Consider the following 22,617-nt stretch of genomic DNA (forward strand, 5'->3'; position numbering starts at 1 on the left):
GTTCTATGTGAACACAGAATAATATACAAATCCATTCTATTGTTAAACATTTACATTGTTTGGAGTTTGGGACTATTATGAGTATAGCTGCTATGGGGGCAGCCCGGGTGACTCGGCGGTTTAGCACTGCCCTCGGCCCAAGGCATGATCCTGGAGTCCCAGGATCGAGTCCCACATCGGGCTCCCTGCATGGAGCCTGCTCCTCCCTCTGCCTGTGTTCTCTGCCTCTCTCGCTCTCTGTGTCTCTCTCATGAATAAATAAAATCTTTAAAAAAATTTTTTTAAATAATATATTTTTTTAAAAAGCTGCTGTGGACATTCTCATGTGGCTTTTTGTGAACAAATAACATACGTATCTACTTCTCTTGGATATGAACCTGAGAGCAGAACAGCTAAGAACTAGGCACCTCTTTAGCTTTAAATAGAGGCTGTTAAATTATTTTCCACAGTGGTTGTACTAATTTATTCATCACTAATAAAGAAAGTTACATTTCCATATCCTTCCCAATACTTGTTATTATTCATCTTTTCATTGTATCTAAATTTCTAACTCTGAGTTTAGAGCAAATAAAATGAACACAAATGACAATTTAGGAGAACCTTTCTAAACAGTCTAGTATTACTTTAAAGCTATCCAAAGTTTTATGAACAAGATACCACATCCCTTATTCTAACTTAAAGGAAGAAGACACCACATCCCTTATTCTAACTTTAGGAACTAAAAAGGATTCATGGCAATGAACAAAGGAAATCTAAATTTAGGTAGATTTAACTCCCTGACAAAGAATATAAGACTATTATAAATAAGAAATCAAGAAAATGAAAATGTGTATTAAAGAAAATACAACATTACAAGTGATGAAAACTCTTCCTAAAAACTTTTATGTATATTAAAATGCATCTCCTTATATTCTAAACATTTAATTTTTTTAAAGATTTTATTCATTCATGAGAGACAGAGAGAGAAACAGAGACATAGGCAGAGGGAGAAGTAGGCTCCTTGCAGAGAGCCTGATGTGGGACTCAATCCTGGGACCCAGGGATCACACCTTGAGCTGAAGACAGACATTCAACTACTGAGCCACCCATGCATACTCATAGATTTAGCATTTATGCATTCAAATCCAAAAGCATTATGCCAAAAATCTAATTAGTGTTTTCCTTTTCTTTTCTAAGTACCTAGTAAAGGAGCTAGATAAAACTGAAAACGCCATAGTTTTCACTCCAGTAGGTCATGAAAAAGCTTCGATAACTAGGTCATGAATCCCTTTGATAAAGAACAGTAAAAATACAAACCATTTAAGAAAAAACTTGAGAGAAATGTATGACGTACCAAAGAAAGCCAAAGCTTTTGATTGAGTAATAACAAAAATCTTGAAAAACTGGAATGGCAGCATAATATACTAACTGGGAAAGAACTTGAAATCTGGAGCCAAACAAAACTGACTACAAATGCCACATTCCTTGACAAAATAACCTCTTCAGGATTCTGTTTCCTCAACTTCAAAATAAAATGGAGATGATTACACTGATAATGACTGAAGGCTTTTGTCCAGCTTAAAAATACTAAAATAACTAAAAACACTAAATAATGTATTTTCCATACAATTACTAAAATATATCCTAAAGTGCTGCAAGAACTAAATTTTTGAAATGTGTATGGGAAATATAAATAAAACAATAGAAAGGGAAAAACAACTAGAGGTATATTTAAGACTTTAGCAAATAAAAGATAAAGAACAGACATTAGCAAATAAAAGATAAAGGACAATTCATTTATTGAAATTCTTACTTTTCTACTTAACATTAGAAAGACTCCAAAAGTGTGATTAAAAATTTAAATTTAAGTAAAGGGGAGGGGGGGGAGGACAGCCTTACAATACTATACATCTGTCAAAATAAATACATAATCTTTGGAAAAGTATGTCAAATATGTATAAATCACTTATCAATAAAAAATTCATGAACACTCCAGTTAAAAAACACAGGAACTAGCAAACAACTGATAAAAGAACTCTAAACTGCCTAACAAGGAAATAAATCATCTACTCTCACTAGTAGGGAAAGAAATGCAAATTTCAGAAGAATAAGATTCCATTTTATTGCAAAGCAGACCAGCAAAGATGAAAATGGATGGCAGCTAGTGTTGGTCATGGATAAATGGATAAACCTTAAATATAGCCCATATGAAAATAAGTGTTCAACCTTTTCTTCAGCTGGGAGAAAAGTGAGTTATTTCTCAAAGCCCTTAAAAATGTTCTTTTTTCTGACACAACTCTTACAACTCAAAAAGTTTATCCTAACAAAGTGATGAACAAATGAGCTTTAAGTACAAGAATGTTCATTGGTGGTATTGTTTACCTGACACAATAACAACAAACAATTGTAACATCCCCAAACAGGGGATTTCTTAAGTAAATCATAACTGTAGCAAAGACTATATCCAGTTTCATCGTCTTCTTTCATGGCAAATGCTAGTGATGAGCTTGGGAAGAGGAGGTGGTAAAAGTGGTACTACATGACTTCCAGAGCCAGGTCAGAAAAGGCAATGTGAGAGGGGGTATAGCTCCGTGGTAGAGCATTTGACTGCAGAAAAGGCCATGTGGCCTCCACATGGTTCTCTCAGGAGATGTTTGTTTGTTTTTATTTATTTTAGGGGTAGGTGGTACAGGCAGAGTGAGAGAGGAGAAACTCAAGCAGATGCCATGTTGGGTGTAGGGTCCAACATGGCACTCAACCCCATGACCCCAAGATTATAACCCAAGCTGAAATCAAGAGTTGGATGTTCAACCCATTGTGCCACCCAAGCACCTCTCTCAGAACACTCTTGGAACCCAGCCACCACACTGTGACTAAGCCCAACCAACCTTCAGAGGCCCACATGGAAAGCAAATGAGGCTCTCAGCCCACAGCCCCAGTGGGTGCCCACGGAATGGCTAGCACCAACTTGCTGCTCATATGAATAAGCCATCTGGAAAATTTATTCTCCAACCCCACTCAATCTTCCCAGCTAACACAGCCTTGCCGGAATTACAGATTTGTGAGCAAAATGAATTACTGTCCTTGTGTAAGCCACTACGTTTTGAAGTAGTTTGTTACAGAGGAAAGATGAGTGAAATATGGCTTAAGTATATAATGAAAGATGAAACTTTCCAGGCACAAAAAAAAATTCATACAGTAATAGCCATAATTTTAAAACAGAGAAACGTCCACAAGTAAGTGATGAGATCTATTGTATTTCTTCTTGATGTAGTAGATGCAGCCATTACTGACACTCTTGCAAAACTAAAATAATTTATGATTTTAATCAGGGGGAAAAAACTAGACAAACTATAACACCAAAAACAAAAGAAATTGTATACTAGATTTGTTTGTAACATAGTAACTCTGAGTCTCTTGAGAAGATGCAATATATTACAGACTACAGTTTTGGATCTAGGCCTAAAAACATCTTATGCCCTAAATAAATTCTCATTTAGTCATTTCTGAAAAAATGAGCAGTCTGAATGAACTGCCTACAACTAATTGCCCAGGACTTCATAATTAATCTTGAGCAACATGCACCACACCTCTGGAACAGTATTAGTCTTACAACACTTGAGGAGGGAAGATTATAGGCTGCAGGCAAAGATTCAGTGCCAAGAATGAATAATCAAAACTACCTTTAGAGAACCAAAAATGACCTCAGGTCATTTCAGTTTGCAGTCCACTATGTATTCAGCTTTGATTTAAATTCATCTTGCCATTCAGCTCAACATACCTAAATATTACATGTGGGGGAAAAAAAGCAGAAGCTGTGTAGGGTCTATAAACCAACCACAGCATGACGAGTTTATGTCCAACAATCAAATGGTATTTGGCAGTGATTTCGCAGTGGACAGATCTATCTATCGAAGATGAGATGATGAAATATTCAGAACGCTAGAAATTGGTCCAAATATATGAAGCTTCCAGAGCAAACAAAATGAAACCATCAAAATTCAGCAAAAAGATAAAACATCCCTCTAATACATCCCATAAAGACAAAAAACTATTAAATGAATAAAAATAATGATGAGGTCGAGAACTTCAAAATTATCTCCTGCAAAATCTCAAGAGAGAAAATTGATCTGCTTCAATCAACTGTCACAGGTAAAAAAAACAAAAAAATCAATGAGTACAGCCTGGCCATCAACGGATAACAGCCTCAAGGAAAACAATGAGAAATCACTGACGCAATTTTCTCCTGTTTGATAGAGAAGGAAATTAAAAATATACTGATTAAATCTCAAAATTTTTTTGAATTACACTCTTCTTAAAGTTTAGCCAAGTATCTAACTAAAATGTCTCACAAAATACATTTATTAATGTAGATGGACTAAAAATATCACAATACAAACTCATGGTCTGATGGATGTGCATAAATTACCATATTTTAAATGCTTAATTAAAGGCCATTGAGTCAGTATGCCTAATAACTCTGAGGAGAAAAAAAAAACCTGAGTAGGCTTAATATTCAAATTTTTCTAAATTTACATGCACAAAATTTCTCAGTGATCTTTCTTGGTACTTCCAAATAACAGTGGTCTACAGCTTCTGGCTTATTATTAATTGCTATTTGTACTACTTGGGCAAAACATGAAATCTGAAACAACGACTTCAAACTAGATTGCTAAAATAAAGATGGGCAGCGGCTATTGTCAAAATTAATAAGGCAAAAAACTTTCAGAAGGCAGTATTTCTAATCAATAACACTCAGAAGGAAGCTGTTCTTACCAGTGAGTATGAACAAACTCACCTGTGAAATATGATATGCCTTTAAAAATTAATGTGTAAATCTTTAACCCCCAAAGTAAATATAAAATCCAAAAGATGCATTACTGATTATCCAGCTAGGAAGTACATTTGAGGTCATGTACCTTAGGAAAAACATAACTGAGGCAGATGTTTGAACCTATATAGCTTAAACAAGTTGATGTGAGTTTTCGAAGCTTGATTAGCTGAAATACAGTAGAGTTCCAGGAATTTTATATGCTTTCAATTTTCTGACAATGACACTGAATTTTTATGATAAGCTTTTTTTTCTTTTTTTGTTAAGTCACAGCAGTGATTTATTTACAAAGCAGATGTCTAGTTTACTATAACTTTCATATACTTACCCTTTATCCTTATATGCATTTATATACACACATAGACATGTAGTTACACATATGTGTGCATATGGATGGATGGAGACAGTCACTACAGGTTTAGAATGACATACTATTCTATCAGCCTGCATTTCATCACTTGACCTTAGCTTATTCAAACATTGTTTGGTTGTCTGCAGTTCATTCTCTGACGGAAGCCTCAGGAAGAGCTCACAGAAACTAATCTCTTCCATGTTCATACATCTATCTGTGGTTTTTATAACAAAGACCCAATGTAACTGAATATAAAATCCTTGGTTAATATCTTTTCTTAAAAATCTTAAATACGGGATCCCTGGGTGGCGCAGCGGTTTGGCGCCTGCCTTTGGCCCAGGGCGCGATCCTGGAGACCCGGGATCGAATCCCACCATCGGGCTCCCGGTGCATGGAGCCTGCTTCTCCCTCTGCCTGTGTCTCTGCCTCTCTCTCTCTCTCTCTGTGACTATCATAAATAAATAAAAATTAAAAAAAAAAATCTTAAATACCTTTCTCCACTGAATTGTGGCACCACTATGGAAATGTCCGATGCCAGTATAATTGTCATTTCCTTATAAGTGACTTGCTGAGATATAAGGTCCTTTTGCCTAGATGCTCAAATGACTTTTCTTTCAAATGTCATCTGATTGCTATTGTAGAATGATTTTCCTAGATACACTGTGTGTCCTTTTGATTTGTCCATTCAAGTACTCTTTGTATTCAAGAAAACGTGGTCTGGATTGTAGCTTTTAGTATTTTTTTCTGTTTTGATGACTTAATTTTCTTCTTTGTGTGTTAGAGTATCTTTGTATTCTATAGACCTAAGACCTTCAGTGAGATGCTTTTCATCTTTCCCTTAATTTGATTTTTTTTCACTTTTTTGTTTGTTGGATTATCTTTGTCTTCTCTAGATCTAAGACATTCAGCAAGATGCTTTTCATCTTTAATTTGTTTTTTCCACTTTTCTCTTTTCCTATTATCTTTATGACAAAAGTGTTAGTACCTATTTCCCTTTGTGTTCCTTTATAAATTGTCTTCAACTACCTTCATGACTACTTTTCCTTTAATTTTGCAATCTTTGCTGAGATAATGTCAACTTTTTGTACTTTCCTATAACCCATTTCTGTTTTCCACTCTATTTCTGATCTGTGCAGTTCTTCTATAGCCTCCATTCCAAATTTTCTAGTATGTTTCAGTGTTTTAAAACGTCAAGTTTTGAAGTTTTCATATGCTTTGTGCTCATGTTTTTATTAATGATCATCTACCACTCAGGGGAATATTATTATCATTTATTCTTATATTTTTACACTCTCTTAACACTATATTTTTTATGGATTTTTTTTACCACAAACTTTTTGCTTTGTTGGTGTCTGAATGATATGGATTTTCTCATACTTTTTTTTTTTTTTTTTTTTTTTTTTTTTTTATGATAGTCACACAGAGAGAGAGAGAGAGAGGCAGAGACACAGGCAGAGGGAGAAGCAGGCTCCATGCACCGGGAGCCCGACATGGGATTCGATCCCGGGTCTCCAGGATCGCGCCCTGGGCCAAAGGCAGGCGCCAAACCGCTGCGCCACCCAGGGATCCCCGATTTTCTCATACTTTTGAGAAGGACAGTCTACTGTGGACAGTGAAGATAGGCCAGGATAACTGTTATTTTTGTGATGTGAGAGCTCTTTCCTCTGTTGTTACTGAAATGTTCACACATATGGCCTTTTGGAGCAAACTCCACAGCGCCTCCCCAGATCTGCCTTACCTGATGTCCTCCACATCTTTTCTCTGAGGGTTCTTGCCATATTTAATGTGCATTCTAGTCCTGATCTGTCCAGCATGGAGTGCTGTCCTAGGACAGAGTTTTCCTGGGTATTTCTGAATATCTTAAAGGGCTTACATTACTCTTCCCATCCTGGTCTCCTTAGTCTTTCTATACTCAACTGCACAATAGAACCTATGAAGTCTCCCCAACTTTCAATGACTAATCTAAGAACTGCATGCCAGGTTTTCTATTTTGAGTGGGGAATTTTTCTGTTAGAGGGTGAGTACTTGGATTCTCCAGTTTCTGGGGCTGTCAGAATTCACCTTCTCCTTCTCTCCACAACCTCCCAAACAGCTGCTGACCCCACACCACCATTCACAATTTCACTGCACCCATTCCTATTCTGGCATTTGTGGCATAATTTGAAACCTTTTTAAGGAGATCTGAGGAGGTAGAAAATTCTGTACAACAGCAGCAGCATTCTTCCTCCCCAAATCTACCCCAACAGGAACACACTATTATATACTGTTTACCCTTGAGTTTTTCTGTTTCTACAAAATTCATAAGCAAGGGGCTATGATGTTGATTCTATCATCTGAATATCCTGTCAGTAAGACATTATAATCTAAAATCAATCACAGAATGACAGTTTCAAATACGGAATATCTGGACAAGCCAAAAAACATATAAATATTTTTAGCTAAATATTTTAAGTCAAAAAAACTACACACACACACACTCTCTCTCTCTCTCTCTCTCTCTCTCTCTCTCTCTCATTAAAAATCTACTCATTCCACCAAGTTGGCACCACTCTGAATAAGCACAAAATGACCAGCAATCTGATATATCTTTTATACCACAAAATAAAGCACTAAGGCCTTCCTAAACATCAGTACAAAACATGAACCTCAGCCAAAAGCCCAAAACATGGGCAGCCCTGGTGGGGTTTAGCACCGCCTGCAGCCCAGGTTAAGATCCTGGAGACCTGGGATCGAGTCCCACATCGGGCTCCCTGCATGGAGCCTGCTTCTCCCTCTGCCTGTGTCTCTCCCTGCCTCTGCACCCCCCTCTTTGAATAAATAAATAATCTTTAAAAAAACAAACAAGAAGGTGTACACAAAAGCTGTGGCCAACTTCCCAATCTCATCAGTATACCAAAAGATCTAGTGTTAAATTCCACAAATAATCCATATAAGCAATACAACTCTTCTTTCAGAGCACTCTTTCCAATCAGAATAATTTTCCCAATGCTAGAGTACGTTGTCACTGAAAGTTGTGTAATTCATATGTGAATTTAATAGAATGATACTTCCTGAATCACAAGGCTATCTGGTAGGCTTTTAGATAGCAAACATTATTTTTGAAAGCTAAACTTCCTTAAAGAAATGTTTTTTTACTTAACTTCAAATTCACCTCTTAACTAAAACAGTATGCCTAAAGTCATCCAAGGAGGCCTGTAAATTGAAGAAGATGACTAATTTTGGGATGTTTAAGACAGAATAAAAAAGAACACTTTTTCTTATATCCAAAACAAGCAATAATTCAACTAATAACATAGCCTGTCACCAGAGAAGATACTCACTCCCCGGCTCCCATGAAGTCCTACATCACGTTCTATCTTGTCTATCATAAAGTACCACATTACCAACCTGCCAGAATATTTCCATTAAACACAGGTGGTAATGTTCAAAGTTCGTTGACTTAATAATCCATATACTATTTTCAATAAGGTGATAGGGTTCCTAAAACCCTCTAAATTCTGAGACTGTAAACTTTAAGAACAAGAAGAAAAAAAAAATCAAGAAATGGGCAGAAGACAGGAAACAGATATCAGCAAGGATCCAGAGAAAGGGGAAATCCCTTACACTGTTGGTGGGAATGCAAACTGGTACAGCCACTCAGGAAAACAGTATGGAGGTTCCTCAAAATGTTAAAAATAGTATGACCCTACAACTCAGCAATTGTACTACTAGGTATTTATCCCAAGGATACAAACATAGTGATTCGAAGGGGCACATGTACCCCAACGTTTATAGCAGCAATGTCCACAAGAGCCAAACTATGGAAAGACCCCAGATGTCCATCAACAGATGAATGGATAAAGAAGAAGTTTTTTGTTTTTTGTGCACGCGCGCGCGCGCGCACACACACACACACACACACACACACACACAAGGAATATTACTCAGCCATCAAAAAGAATGAAATCTTGCCGTTTGCAATGATCTGGATGGAACTAGAGGGTATTATGCTAAGTGAAATAAATCAGAGAAAGACAAATGCCACACAATTACACTCGTGTGGAATTTAAGAAACAAAACACATGAACATAGGGCTTCAAAGGGAAAGAAAAATAAGATAAAAACAGAGGAGGCAAACCAACTTTACTACAAAGTATGAAATTGTACTCCAAAGTGATTATATCACTTTACTTAGGAGGGTTCCACTGGTCTTACCTCCACCAACAATTCTTAACGTCGGACTTACATTTCTGCCAACCTGAAATGTATGAAACTGATTTTAACCTTCATTTGATTCATCAAAATTCAGTGTGAGCACCTTTTCGTGACTTTATTGACCATTCTAGTTTCTTCTTCTATGAAGTAACTCTTCATATCCTATGTTCATTTTGTCTTGTCTTTTCCTTTTTATATGTAGGCTATTATTTATATGCTGGATACTAAGCCTTAAGAAAACTTTCCCTACAGCAAGGTCACAAAGATAGCCACTTATATTTTCTTTTAAAATTTGTTCAAGTTTCCCTTTACATATTTTAGTCTAATAATGTAAGAAAAGAGACTTAACACATGAATATCTTTCAAGAGAACAGTTGACTAAAATGTGGTGCATCCACTACAAAGTATTGTTTTTAAAAGGGAGAGGGGCATGTACAAAACCTATCTATGAACAACAATGAAATGATCTCTGAAATATATTACTAAGAAAAAAAAACCCACAAGGTGCAAAATGGCATATGCTGTCCTTTAGTTTAAAGAAGGGAGAGACTACTACAACACCCACCAGAGGTCACATTAGAGTCTACTAGATGTATCAATGCAAAGAGGACCATAGATCACATTTTCAACCAGTTTGCTCAGGAACAGAGCTTGCTGGCAAGGCAGCCTCAGATGTTGCTCTGGCTGCAGCCTGATGATCACAGCTCAGGCATACTAAGAAAAAAGCCACACTGGGTGGGTATGGGAGTCACTCTGAATTAGAAACTTCGTACCCCACAGGCACCAATTTCTCCTGTAAAAACTTCACAGGTGATAGGTTGGTCTTAGGCTTCCAGAAACACAAAGCTGGAAAGCTAACTGAAAGTATAATTCTTAACCCTTTACCCACAGACAAATATAGGAGCATTGGGGTGGTTGGGGAGAAGGCAGATAGATAAAATGAAGAGATAAATATAAACAGTATATCTATAAAATAAATAACACATTAATAAAAAACCTTACAGAGATAGAGAGGGATAAATACATAGATATGATACATGGATATAAAGATAAATAGATATAGGGAGAAAGACATAGTTGTTTACATTTGATTTTTTTTAAATAGAAGATTTAAACAGGTACTAATAAAAATGTTTGCATTCAATGTGGAAGGAAGGAAACAAGTAGAGAGGACAGATATGGAAAATAGTTTCCTCTGAATTGATTCTTTGTAAACTGCCATTAAAACCATACGAACATTTTACATGATAATAAAAAAATTCAACTTTTCAAAAGCAATCCCTACAAATCAAAAAGAAACTGATACTTAAGGGTATATCATGTTGGTGACTTAAGAAGACAAAAAAAGAATTATTTGAAAAGAATTTACAACGTACTAATCTGACTATACATCTAGTTGGACATACCCTAAGCACTAAAACAATTGCACAAAAATCTTAGGTTGTATTCAGAAATCATAATATTGTTCTGAGACATATAAATATTATAAAACAAGTAAGAAATTAAGTTACTGTCAATAGAAAACAAGATTTTCAACTTGAGAAAAAATTACAATATAAAATAAGCTAGGCAAAATAGTGAAATTGGAAATACCAGTATGAACAGTAGATGTAATTTTTAAAATAGTTATTTCCTAGCTCAAGCTGCTGGGAATGCCTAGAAACAATAACCAACCCAGTAGCAGTAAGTACTCCTATCCTATATCACAGTCTCTAAACACCATTTCCTACTAGAGGAACTGGGGCTCTTTGGAGGGATGACTGGTTCCAGATGCAGAGCAGAGAACATGGAAGAGAAGCCTAAATAGAACACAAGAAGGTAAAGACTGTTGGATTTCTGACAAAAAGCCCCAGGAGGCTACTTGTGGAGGCTTCCACTGGCTAAAGAAGCAACACTCTCAGTACTGAAGAAAACATCACCCACAATGGAAACATATCAGAATATTAAAATCTGTGAGTTCATAAGGGAACTAAAGTATCCTTTAAAGTCCCAATCCTAAAGAGTCTTTGGAAACTGCTAGGAAAACCAACTCATGATTCTAAAAACCAGTAAATAAGTGAATCAAGCACCTACCCTGCCTTTGATTATGTAAACCATTCCTCAGGGTAACCAGAATTGATAAGAGTTCTTTGAAAATAGAGCAATTTTGATTAAGACATGAGGTCAGAACAATAATATTAAATATCAGGATATTTTCACCCATAACAAAACAATGTATCTCAACAATTATCATTAATGGCTGCTAAAACCACTACGAGGAGAGCAGATGAGGAAACTTATAACCAGTATGGTAGACTGGAACTGAAGCCACTGCTCACTCTTTGTATGGGAAAAGGCAGAGTCAAGTTATCGGTGTATGTATTCTGTTATGAAAAACACACACCACCTGAGCACCTAGGTGGCTCAGTCAATTAAGCATTTGCCTTCAGCTCAGGTCATGATCCCAGAGTCCTGGGATCAAGTCCCACATCAGGATCCATTGCTCAGGAAGGAGTCTGCTTCTCCTCTGCCACTGCTGCTCCACCAGCTTGTGCTTTCTCATTCTGTCAAATAAATAAATAAAATCTTTAAAAGAAAAAAAAAACACATACACCACCAATGAAACATCTTCAGGGGGAAAAAAAAAAAACCTAATTTGGATCTGATCAAACCTATAAACTTGTATGAGAAATATAGGACCAGCATTTTAAAGGACACACACTGTCTAAGTTGTTTGCTAGATTCAATCAGCAAAACCCAAACGTGGAAAGGCCCATGAACTATGACTGTTTTCCTTAACAGGTTCATTTCATTTTTTTTTAAAGATTTTATTTATTCATGAGAGACACACACACACACAGAGAGAGAGAGAGAGAGAGAGAGAGACCCAGGCAGAGGGAGAAGCAGGCTCCATGCAGGGAGCCTGACGTGGGACTTGATCCTAGGTCTCCAGGATCACACTCTGGGTGGAAGGCGGCGCTAAACCATTGAGCCACCGGGGCTGCCCAACAGGTTCATTTCAAAGACTAAATACATAAATATTTTTTAAAAGATAAGGGAATCTATAGATTTAAAGACAATGAAAAGACAAATCAACCTGAATTAGAAAGGGGACATACAGGTCTTGATTTGATCCTGATTCAAGTAATCTAGAAAATAATCATTGATAAGCCAAATGAACTCTGAATGGAACTTATTTAAAACAAAACAGAAAAATAAAACAGCTTATTAATTGGTTGGGGTTTAATAACATTATTAATATATCTATTTTAAAATATTGCTTATCTTCTATAGATATAGCTGAAATAATTACAAATGATACAATGTCTGTGTTTTACTTCAAAACAATTCAGAGGTAAGAGAAGCATGTAGACATGAAATACAAGTGAAGAGAGAGCAGAGATGAGGCAACATTAGCATGCACTGAAAATTGATGATGAGGATGATGGGTAAATGTGGCCCAATTACATTGTTCTCTCAACAATTTTTAGGTTTCAGTCTTCTTACTGAACACACCCATTCACATATACCCACACCCCACCCACAACCTGCACACCCCGCCCACACACAAACCCCAGGAGTGCACACATACCCCCACCCCACACACACCCCCACCCTGTACACATACACAAACCCTACACATAAACACACAAACCACACATACACCTAGCACACACCCTGTACATATACATAAATCCTACAAACATACACTCCATACCCCATACATATACCCCCACAAACACAAGAGACACACCCCACCCATATGCAAAAACCCTGAACAAACACACATATCCCCACCTCCACACACATATATGCTATACACACACACACACACACTCCAGTACCCTAATAACCAGACTTTGGCCCCATCACTCTCACAGTAGCCCTTCCAATTTCCATTTCATCTTCACTGTTAGATTCTTCATCTTTGTTATTTTCCTGAAAGTCTTATCTCTTCTAGGACTATCCAGCATTTTAAAGTTTTTTTATAGCGAGAGTTCGCAAGGTATCTACTCAGCCATATTGGCAAAAACAGATATCTTTTAAGAATCTGTTCTTGTTCTCACCAGATTTTCTATATTCCATAACCAATCACCTTCTACCAGTCACCCTGACATCACAAGTCATAAATTTCATAACTAGCATGATTTCTGACCGAAGTCAAAACTTCCAATAACCCGGAAATAACTCACCGTGGTTCAGTGAAATAAAAGACAAAGATTATGAAAAAGAAAAAGAAAAAGAAAAAGAATTTACCATGTGACATCTAAATATGGTGGCTGAAATTTTCAAAGATAGAGAAAAGTAAAGCGAAAGGGATGATGGGATGATGGAATGATAGGGCTGTAGCCACGCACTTAATACTGTCTGAAACCAAAATATTTTGGCAGATGTGAGACACATAATCTGGATGCAATGCTTCCACACTTTTTACTGGCACTGAGTCTATTTGCAAACATATATGCAATCATAGTGGTTTTTTATCTACAAACTAGGAAGGGAAAAGAACTTTCTAAAAATGAACATAACCTACCAATTTTACTTAAAAGTTTTAGCTTAAAGGAATAATTCAGGATGGCCATGCAAAAGAATTTAGCAATAAGAATGGTCTCCTTGGGAAAACAATGGCAAAAATAATTCTTAGAGGGGCAATAAATAGTGAACTGCTAGGATAAATGGTGATACTTCCATGGAAGCATTTCATAAATGGTGATGGAATGTCATTACTCTTTAAAAATAATATTGAAGAGTTATACTGGGATGCCTGGGTGGCTCAGTGGTTGAGCGTCTGCCTTTGGCTCAGGGCATGATCCTCAGTCCAGGGATCAAGTCCCGCATCAGGCTCCCTGCGAGGAGCCAGCTTCTACCTCTGCCTCTCTCTGTTTCTCGTGAATGAATAAATAAAATCTTAAAAAAAAAAAAAAGAAGAAGAAGAGTTATACTGACTTAGACACACATTCCTCACATGTCATGCAATAGAAAAATATGGATTACCAAACAATATATATATAGTTAATCCAATTTCTGCAAAAAGATTCTAACAAAATGTGTGTGGCAGCAAAGAGGTGGGAATATGGAAACACAAGTATACACATGTATATGCGTATATGTTGTGTCCATGTACAGCAAATATGAATTTGAAAGGGATATAATAACAATTTTTACAGAGATTACCTCAAGGAGGTAAGCACTTTGGTCTTCTGTATTCCGTACATTCTGAATTTTCTGTACTAAACATGAAAACTCCAAAGTTCACAAAAGTTATAAATATAACCTGATAAAAATAAATTAGTTGAGCATTACCTACTTTAAGTTTCTTGCTCTTATAATTAAGAGAAATTGCAATGACCTCATCCAACATCTCTCTCCTCAATAAAACAATAGGAAATACATTTACAAACTCCCAAACTAACCCAGCCCCAAGTATTAAAGATTGAATATTTGTAGGACACATTAACAGCTTGGAAGAACCACAAAAATAAAACTAAAACAGCAACGAAAACCAAAAAAAAATTTATAGGACAAAGACTAGTAAATAAACTCACACCTCAGCTACATGGTTTTCTCTTACTTCTGGTCACATGTTCCATAAGCCCTTTATTCACAACCACTCACGTATGTGAACTATGAAAGTTATCAATTCCCAAACTAGCAATGACACAGGATTACATATAAAGTACCATTTCCCAGTGGTTCAAAAAGTATCCTGCTGAGTATCTGGAGAGAAGAAAATGGACAACTTGTCATTTGTTGTATGGCTCAATTTCTCCAGTTGCTAGAATATTGAGAACACATGATTTGTGACTCAGAGTCCCCTGTCACCATGGCTGTGGCTAACCACAGGGTATAGAACTAACGTTTGTTTCTGGATAAACGAATATTCTGCCATTTAGCATATTTATGAGAAAGCAGATCCTTTTAAAGATGACAACACAAAGTAAACAACACTGATGCACATCAGTGCTGGATAACAGTCATCGAAGGGCACTGACATGCAAGTAGCTCCTGCAGGTGATAAGCAAACTGAGCAAATTCCTTCACTACCAGCTTGAGAACATGAGCAGGATTCAGAAGGGAATAATAATGGGGATGGTCTAGTTTAAGGTGAAAACCTGGCTACTGTCACATAGTTCCAATGGAGACCCAGGTTAGCTGCTAACTGCAAGTGACTATGAAAACATGCAGTATGCTGCTAATAACCCCTTACTCCGTGTTTCATTATAAGAGACGGCACATGTCTAATGATTGCTGGTCAAATTTCAAGTCACTAGTACTCTCATCATCTTTCTAGAGGATAGTCTAGCTGTATCCATGCAGACCTGCTATTAACAGCTGTGGTAATCTATTAGGAGTGAACACAAAGATGTATGCAACACAATGTTCACTGCATCAACCCGTGGAAATCAAAAAATGAGAAGTGCTTCAATAGTAGTGAAAGAATTAAATTATTGCAGTACCACACAATGAAAAATTGTATATTATTTTTAAATGTTCTTAGGGAATATTTAATGACAAAATATCATCAGGATGAATCTACACATTGGGGCACCTGGGTGGCTCAGTTGCTTGAGCATCTGACTCTTGGTTTAGGCTTGGGTCATGGTCTCAGGGTCATGGGACCTGCACTGGGTGCAGAGTCTGCTTGTCCCTCTCCCTACCCCTCTGCCCTTCTTCCCCGCCTGCCCCCCGACACACACACACATGCATACGCATGCTCTGTCTCCAAATCTTAAAAAAAGATAAACCTACACATTTTGATCTTAATTTTATAAATGTGTGCATAAAATACATAGACACACAGACAAAAGACTAAAAGGAGACAGACCCACGTGTTAATAGTCATTATTTCTGGGCAGTAAGATTATAGCTGATTCTGTATTATTCTTTAGCTTCTAATTTCTCAGAACTGAACAGTAATTTCTCTTATTTAAAAGGAATACCATGAACTTCTTTAGGGGACTGATTTTCCATTTTAAAAAGATCATGATATACAGGCCATGATTCCCCAAAAGTACACATGCAGTTCTTCTTCTGTCCAATAGGAAAGAGTAAACCTGGTATTTGTTCCTAGGTCCTCTCCTCTTCCATTCATTCTAACCTGTCAATAACCAAACACTCAGAAAAGTAACTCAACTTAGCAATAAGAAGGTTGCTAAACCTGCTCCTGAAACATACATGTATATTTTTTAAATGCACTTTTTTAAGTAAAATAAAACCTGTGAGGAAGACCACAACCCCACATGATCTAGGTCTCTCTCCCTCCACCCCATCCCAGCTTCTTCCCAATGGCTTCTTTCCTCTTGCTCACTAGGTTTAGCTCTGTGGGCCTTTTTTCTCTTTCTAGATCTTCCCAAGATCTCTCATGCCTCAGGGAAGCTAAACTACAAAGTTCTTTCCCCAGAGATTTCACAGGGCAAACTCCTTCTTGTCATTCGGGGCTCAGATGGAATGACACCTCCTCAGAGAGGCCTTCCCTGACATTCACCCTGCCCTGCCCATCCAGATGATGATATATGGCTCCACTCCCTGCACAACTGCCTATTGCACTCTATCACATTACTGTTTTCTGTTCTTCAGAGCATCAACACTATCCAAAATTGTTCTGCATCCTCATTTGTCTGGCATGAGCATTAGCTCTAGCACTGACATCCTCACGAACTTGACAAAATTACTCAACACACTAAGTTTCATCCATGAAACTTATTTGCCCCAGGATGGCAAGTCACTAACTAGCCCATAGTAAATGTTCAATAAATGGTAATTCTTTTTAATTAAAAAATAGAATCCTCCATTTTAAATGAGAATTCACTCTATATTATTGACCTGTCATAGAAACATTTTAAAAAATAAAGGATAAGAGAGAAGATGATGCACTGTTTCCTATTCTTCTCACTAAGCACAACTAAAAACCCTGGACATTGGATATAAACAAACGTAAGACAACTCAGAAAAGTAGAGAGAAGAAGAACCAGTAGGAACCTCAGCACCTGAGCATCCACTTGGCAGTGAGCTCACTGCTTTTTTTGTTTGTTTGTTTTGCCTCAGATATCCTGGATTGAGTGTTGGATAATCTAGAAACCTAGGAACACCAATAGGAACAAAACACAAGAAAGGTCAGCTCTCTAGAGCCAAAGGACCAAGAAAGGGGCAGCTCAGGGAGATCGAAAACTTTCAAACCATAGCTACTCTACTCCAACCAAACATCATGGAAAAACCATGATCCCAGCCCCATCAGCAAAGGGCAAGTAGAGAGCCTAGACTCCTACCCTCAATAGTCAACTGTTGACACTCTCCCCATGAGAACAATACCAGAAAAAAGCAAGTGGAGATCTGGCAATAACATCTCACCCTAGCAGTAACAGTAGCCATTCGCCCTAACTCTGGTATCAGTACAGACCACATGGAGAGCCTGAGCCACTGTCCATATATAGCAGTAATAAGATTCCTTTCCCTGTCAAGATGGCAGCAGAAAAGGCAAGCGGGAAGCCTGCACCTTGAGCACCTTCCACCAGATATGATGAGGCTCACACTCCCACTCTTTGGTGCCAGGGGAGATAGTAAATGAGGAGCGCTCCCCACTCCCGGCTTGGGGGGACAGGCATCAAAGGAGGCCTATGGAAAGTGTGGACTTCCACCCCAGTACAGCAGTAAACAGGGGCTCTCTGTACCTCTCGAGTGCCAACAGAAGCCCACTGGGGAACCTGAACTTCCACTCCAATATGGTAGGCACAGGTATCACCCCCTTTCTCTGCCAGTTCCATGTCAGAGGAGGCCTACTAAAACAGATTCAAATAAAATCCAAAGCCTTAAAACACAGCATCCTAAATGTTTAATGGGCACAGGGTGTTGGTTTCGAAAGATGAAAGTATTCTAGAGATCTGTCCCAAAACAATGTGAATAAACTTACCGCTACTAACTATAAATTTAAAAATGGTGAAGATAGTAAATTTTGTATTATATCTTTTCTACCATAATTTTTTTCAGCACCAATATTAATCAAAATCAAAAGATTACTTATTCAATACCTTTCAGCATTCGATTATTATGTTAATATGGAATATACATTATAAAACAATTACAAAAATCATATTAATCAATGCATCTTATTTTACTCCCTTTGTAAAATACCATATTGGAACAAAATCCATATCTGTTCTGAGGGCAAAAAAAAGACTCAGCCTCTCTTATCACAATTTATACCGTAAAACTATTCAAATGGTGCTTTTTCAAATACAATGTAACAATATTTAATGACTTAGAAAATTTAATAGCAAAAATTAGATACACAGACTTTTGGGGAAAAAATTTGTTTCTCTGAGGCTCAAACTTCTTAGCAGTCTAAATCGGACTAATCAGAGTAAAGGCAAGAAATGATTTACTCTCCATCTTGAGTTTGACAGATCAGGTTTACTAGATAAATAAATTATTCATAATTACTGAAATTTTAACTTTTATTATAAAAACCAGAATTTAGTGTGTGGACCCTAACACAGAAGAACCAAGGCAAAAACTGTAAGAAAGTGGTTCCATTCTACACTTATTAGTAGCATTACCTTAACCAAGTTCTCAAAACTCCAATTTGACAGGCATCTCCTCTCTAAAAAAAGGATAACTGGTCCAGTAAGTTTAAAGAACACCACACACTACATTCCCCTAGTGAAGATACATAATATGCATGAGCATACAAAAACACTGGGAAAAGCTGTACAATTAAAACTATCTCTTTCACTTTGACACATAGCTTTCCAAACATGTATATATAAACATGGTCCACTTTTTCTACCTGTTAACACCTCACCCAATACTAATACTCTAGGACAGGGCTTCTTAAATTATAGACTTCAAACAAACCACCTAGAGATCTCATTAAAACATAGATTGAGATTCAGCAGGCTCGAGGTGGGGCTTAAGAAGATGCATTTCCAACCCTCTCCCAGGTGATGCCTATTGCTTCTCGTCAGCAGATCACTATCAGGCAACTGGAGAGGAATGTTGAGGAAGGCTATTACAGAGACTTCTTCATAGCTGTGCAAGTTTTGTAATCGGAACTGAATATTTTAAAATTCTACTATATATAAAATAAAGGAATATCCTAGGATTAGAAGGAAACTAAATTAAAAACAAGAGAAAATGAGTTGTCAAGGTGCTTTGTGTTAGCCAAATATTAGACAAGGAAAGGGGTAAAAATGAGTCCAAGTAAGCAGAGAATATAAAGGGACCCTCCAAACAAAAGACAAAGCATATGGGGGTTGAGATGGGGGCTGAGGAGGAAGAGGCATAAGGAATATCATCATATAGAAAGGACTCATAAATCTTCCAACTTTTCATTAATGAAATGGAACATGCCGGCAGAGCCATTTACTGGATTTCTATTTTAATCACTAAAAGACTCCACAACATCTTCAGATGAATGGCCTGGGGTACAGACATTTGGCAAAGTTCAAAAAGGTCCCCTGAGATGAAAACTACATTCTGCAGAAATGGCATTACTTGTTTTCCCCTGCAATTGTAGTAGCTCAACAACAATTTTTAAAGTACAGTAATAGGTGAAATCTAACTCAAACCTTTTCTTGGATTAGCCTCTGAAGATGAATCCCACAAGACAGCATTGTAGTAAACAAGGTCAACATGTACTGCTGAACTTTGCAGATGGCTGAGGCCAGGGAGTTTATTACTGAGTTCAGTCCCACCTTCTCAATAACATTCTGGAAGGCAGTAGGAGAATGACGGGTGATTCGACACAAGGCCTGCATAGACAGAAGAACAAGGTCAGACAACCCAAGGGCATTAACCATGCCTCAGAAAGATAACACATGTTACTGTGTAAAGAAATAGAGGGTGCTTACCTGGCTCCTTAATTACTTATTTTGGCATAAGAAAGGTGAAAATTTTCAGCATATTTAAAAATGAAACAATCCAGCCACCAGTAAAAACTAAAGACAACAAAACTTCTATGATAAGCATAAATATTTTAAATCATTAGCAAAAATGATAAACTAATTTATAAGTCTGTATAGAAAACTTCCCTTTAAATAATAAAAACCATCAAGTGTCTTCTTTTTTTGGAGACACTAATAAGGACTGAATAAACAACCATAAAAATAAATATCTAACATTTACTGTTTAGCATGTGAAAAATGTTATCTCAGAGTATCTGAAGATGATCACATTTAATTCTCCCAATAACATATAAAAAAGGTATTGGTATTAACCTATTTTATAGACAATAGAGCTAAGTCATAGAATACTTAAGTTACTTGCCAAAAGGCATATACCTACTAAGTGGCAAAGCTAGAATTCAAACCAAGATAATCAGACATCTGAGCTTTTCTTAACTTGCTCACAAACTATTGGAGATAAAACACAATTAATAAAGTAATAGAATGGAACAAATGTTATAACAGAAATGATTTCACTGAAATATACTTGGAAAAGAAAGTAAAGCACGTCAACAACACAGGAAGATGACCTTGAGCTGGCTGATGGGTAGGTGGGAAGTGGACAGGCAGAAAAGTAAAGAAAATTCTAGCCTGGACCTAAATGTGAGACCTAAAACTATAAAAATCCTGGAAGATAACACAGGGAGTAATTTCTCTGGTATCAGACATGGCAACTGTTTTTAGATATGTCTCCTGAAGCAAGGGGGGAAAAGCAAAAATAAACTATTGGGACCACACCAAAACAAAAAGCTTCTGCACAGAAAAGGAAACAATCAACAGAACAAAATGACCATGTACAGAATGGGAAAAGATATTTGCAAATAACTCTGTAAGAATTAGTATCCGAAATATATAAAAATGTTCACAACTCAACACCCAAAAACTAAATAATCCAATTTAAAAAATGGGCTGAAGACATGAACAGACATTTCTCCAAAGAAGACATCCAGATGGCCAACAGACACATCAAAAGATGAACATCACTCATCATCATGGAAATGAAAATCAAAACCACAATAAGATATCACCTCATTCCTGTAAGAATGGCTAAAGTCAAAAACAGAAGAAACAAGTGTTGATGAAGATGTAGAGAAAAATGAACCTTCATGCACTGTTGGTAGGAATGCAAACTGGTACAGCCACTGTCGAATAAAGTACAGAGGTTCCTCAAAAAGTTAAAAAGACAACTATCTTATAATCTAGTAATCATATAACTCAGTGTTTACTTATAATCTAGTAATCATAACTCAGTGTTTACTCCAAAAATACAAAAACACTAATTCAAAGGAATACATGCACCCTTATTTATTATTGTTTATTGCAGGATTATTTACCACACCAAAGTATGGAGGCAGCCCAAGTTTCCACTGACTGATGAATGGATAAAGAAGAGGTGGTGTGTGAGCGTGTATATGCGTGTTTATGTGTGTATACTGGAATATCACACACACACTGGAATATCATTCAGTCATAAAAAAGAACGAAATCGGAGATGGGGCAAGATGGCGGAAGAGTAGGGGTCCTCAACTCACCTGGGCCCACTAACTTACCTCGATAATTTTCAAAGCATCCTGAACACTTACATATTCAACCTAAGATTTTAAGAGAGAACAGCTGCAATGCTACAGGGAGAAAAGTTTTCACTTCTAACAAGGTAGGAAGGTGAAAAAAATATATAAATAATAAAGTAGGGGAAGGGAACCTCGAGTAGCCAGGCTAAAGCTGAGCTGCGAAAGCCTCCAGGCCACGAAACCCAAGCCCTGGAGAAGCGGGAACTTTATAAATCTGCGCAGTTTTCCCCGACAGAAAAGCACTTAGCAGGGAAATCGGGCTGAACCACAGGAGGAGCAGTGAAGCCTCAAGATTCCTGGAGTCACTACAAGAGGAGGGACGCCTGGGGGGAAAGCTCACCATAAAACAAGAGTCCAATATCGATAAAGGGCTGGAGCGCGGCAGCCCTCCAGGGCATTTTGGAGAAGCCAGTCAGACGGGCTCCAGACACAGTTGGCTGTGCTCGGTTCCCTTCAGGAGAGGCAGTCCCCAGGAGGACGGGTCCAGTGGAACAGAGCCCCAGATCCCAAGCAGACAAAGCCAGAGATCTTGCGTTCCCCCTGGACAGGCAGAAGCACAGAGAGCACAGGACAGCGAAAACTCTCCTGCAACCAGGCGCCTTGCAAGCTGTGCAGATCAGTGCACCTCCATCTGCCCTTAGGAACATCTAGGCCAGTGTGGACTGGGAGACTGCATTAGTTACTCACGGGGAGCTCGACTCCAGAGCTGGAAATCTGGCCGCCATCATTTTTGTTTTCTTCCTTGTGTCACCTTGTGCCTGGGAGAGGCAG

General features: G+C 37.5%; 1 protein-coding gene across 2 annotated transcripts in view; it reads right to left on the reverse strand.

The window, feature by feature from the left end:
• The window catches only part of ULK4 (unc-51 like kinase 4), a 589,543-nt gene that overhangs the window by 422,076 nt on the left and 144,850 nt on the right, over positions 1-22,617 (reverse strand). For both annotated transcript variants that reach the window (XM_026000954.2, XM_072726539.1), the window contains exon 21: positions 19,901-20,083. In XM_026000954.2, the coding sequence (XP_025856739.1) occupies positions 19,901-20,083 (183 nt within the window). The remainder of the gene's footprint in view (positions 1-19,900; positions 20,084-22,617) is intronic.

This window comes from Vulpes vulpes, chromosome 11, assembly GCF_048418805.1.
Source record: "Vulpes vulpes isolate BD-2025 chromosome 11, VulVul3, whole genome shotgun sequence".
In the NCBI taxonomy this organism is placed as follows: Eukaryota; Metazoa; Chordata; class Mammalia; order Carnivora; family Canidae; genus Vulpes; species Vulpes vulpes.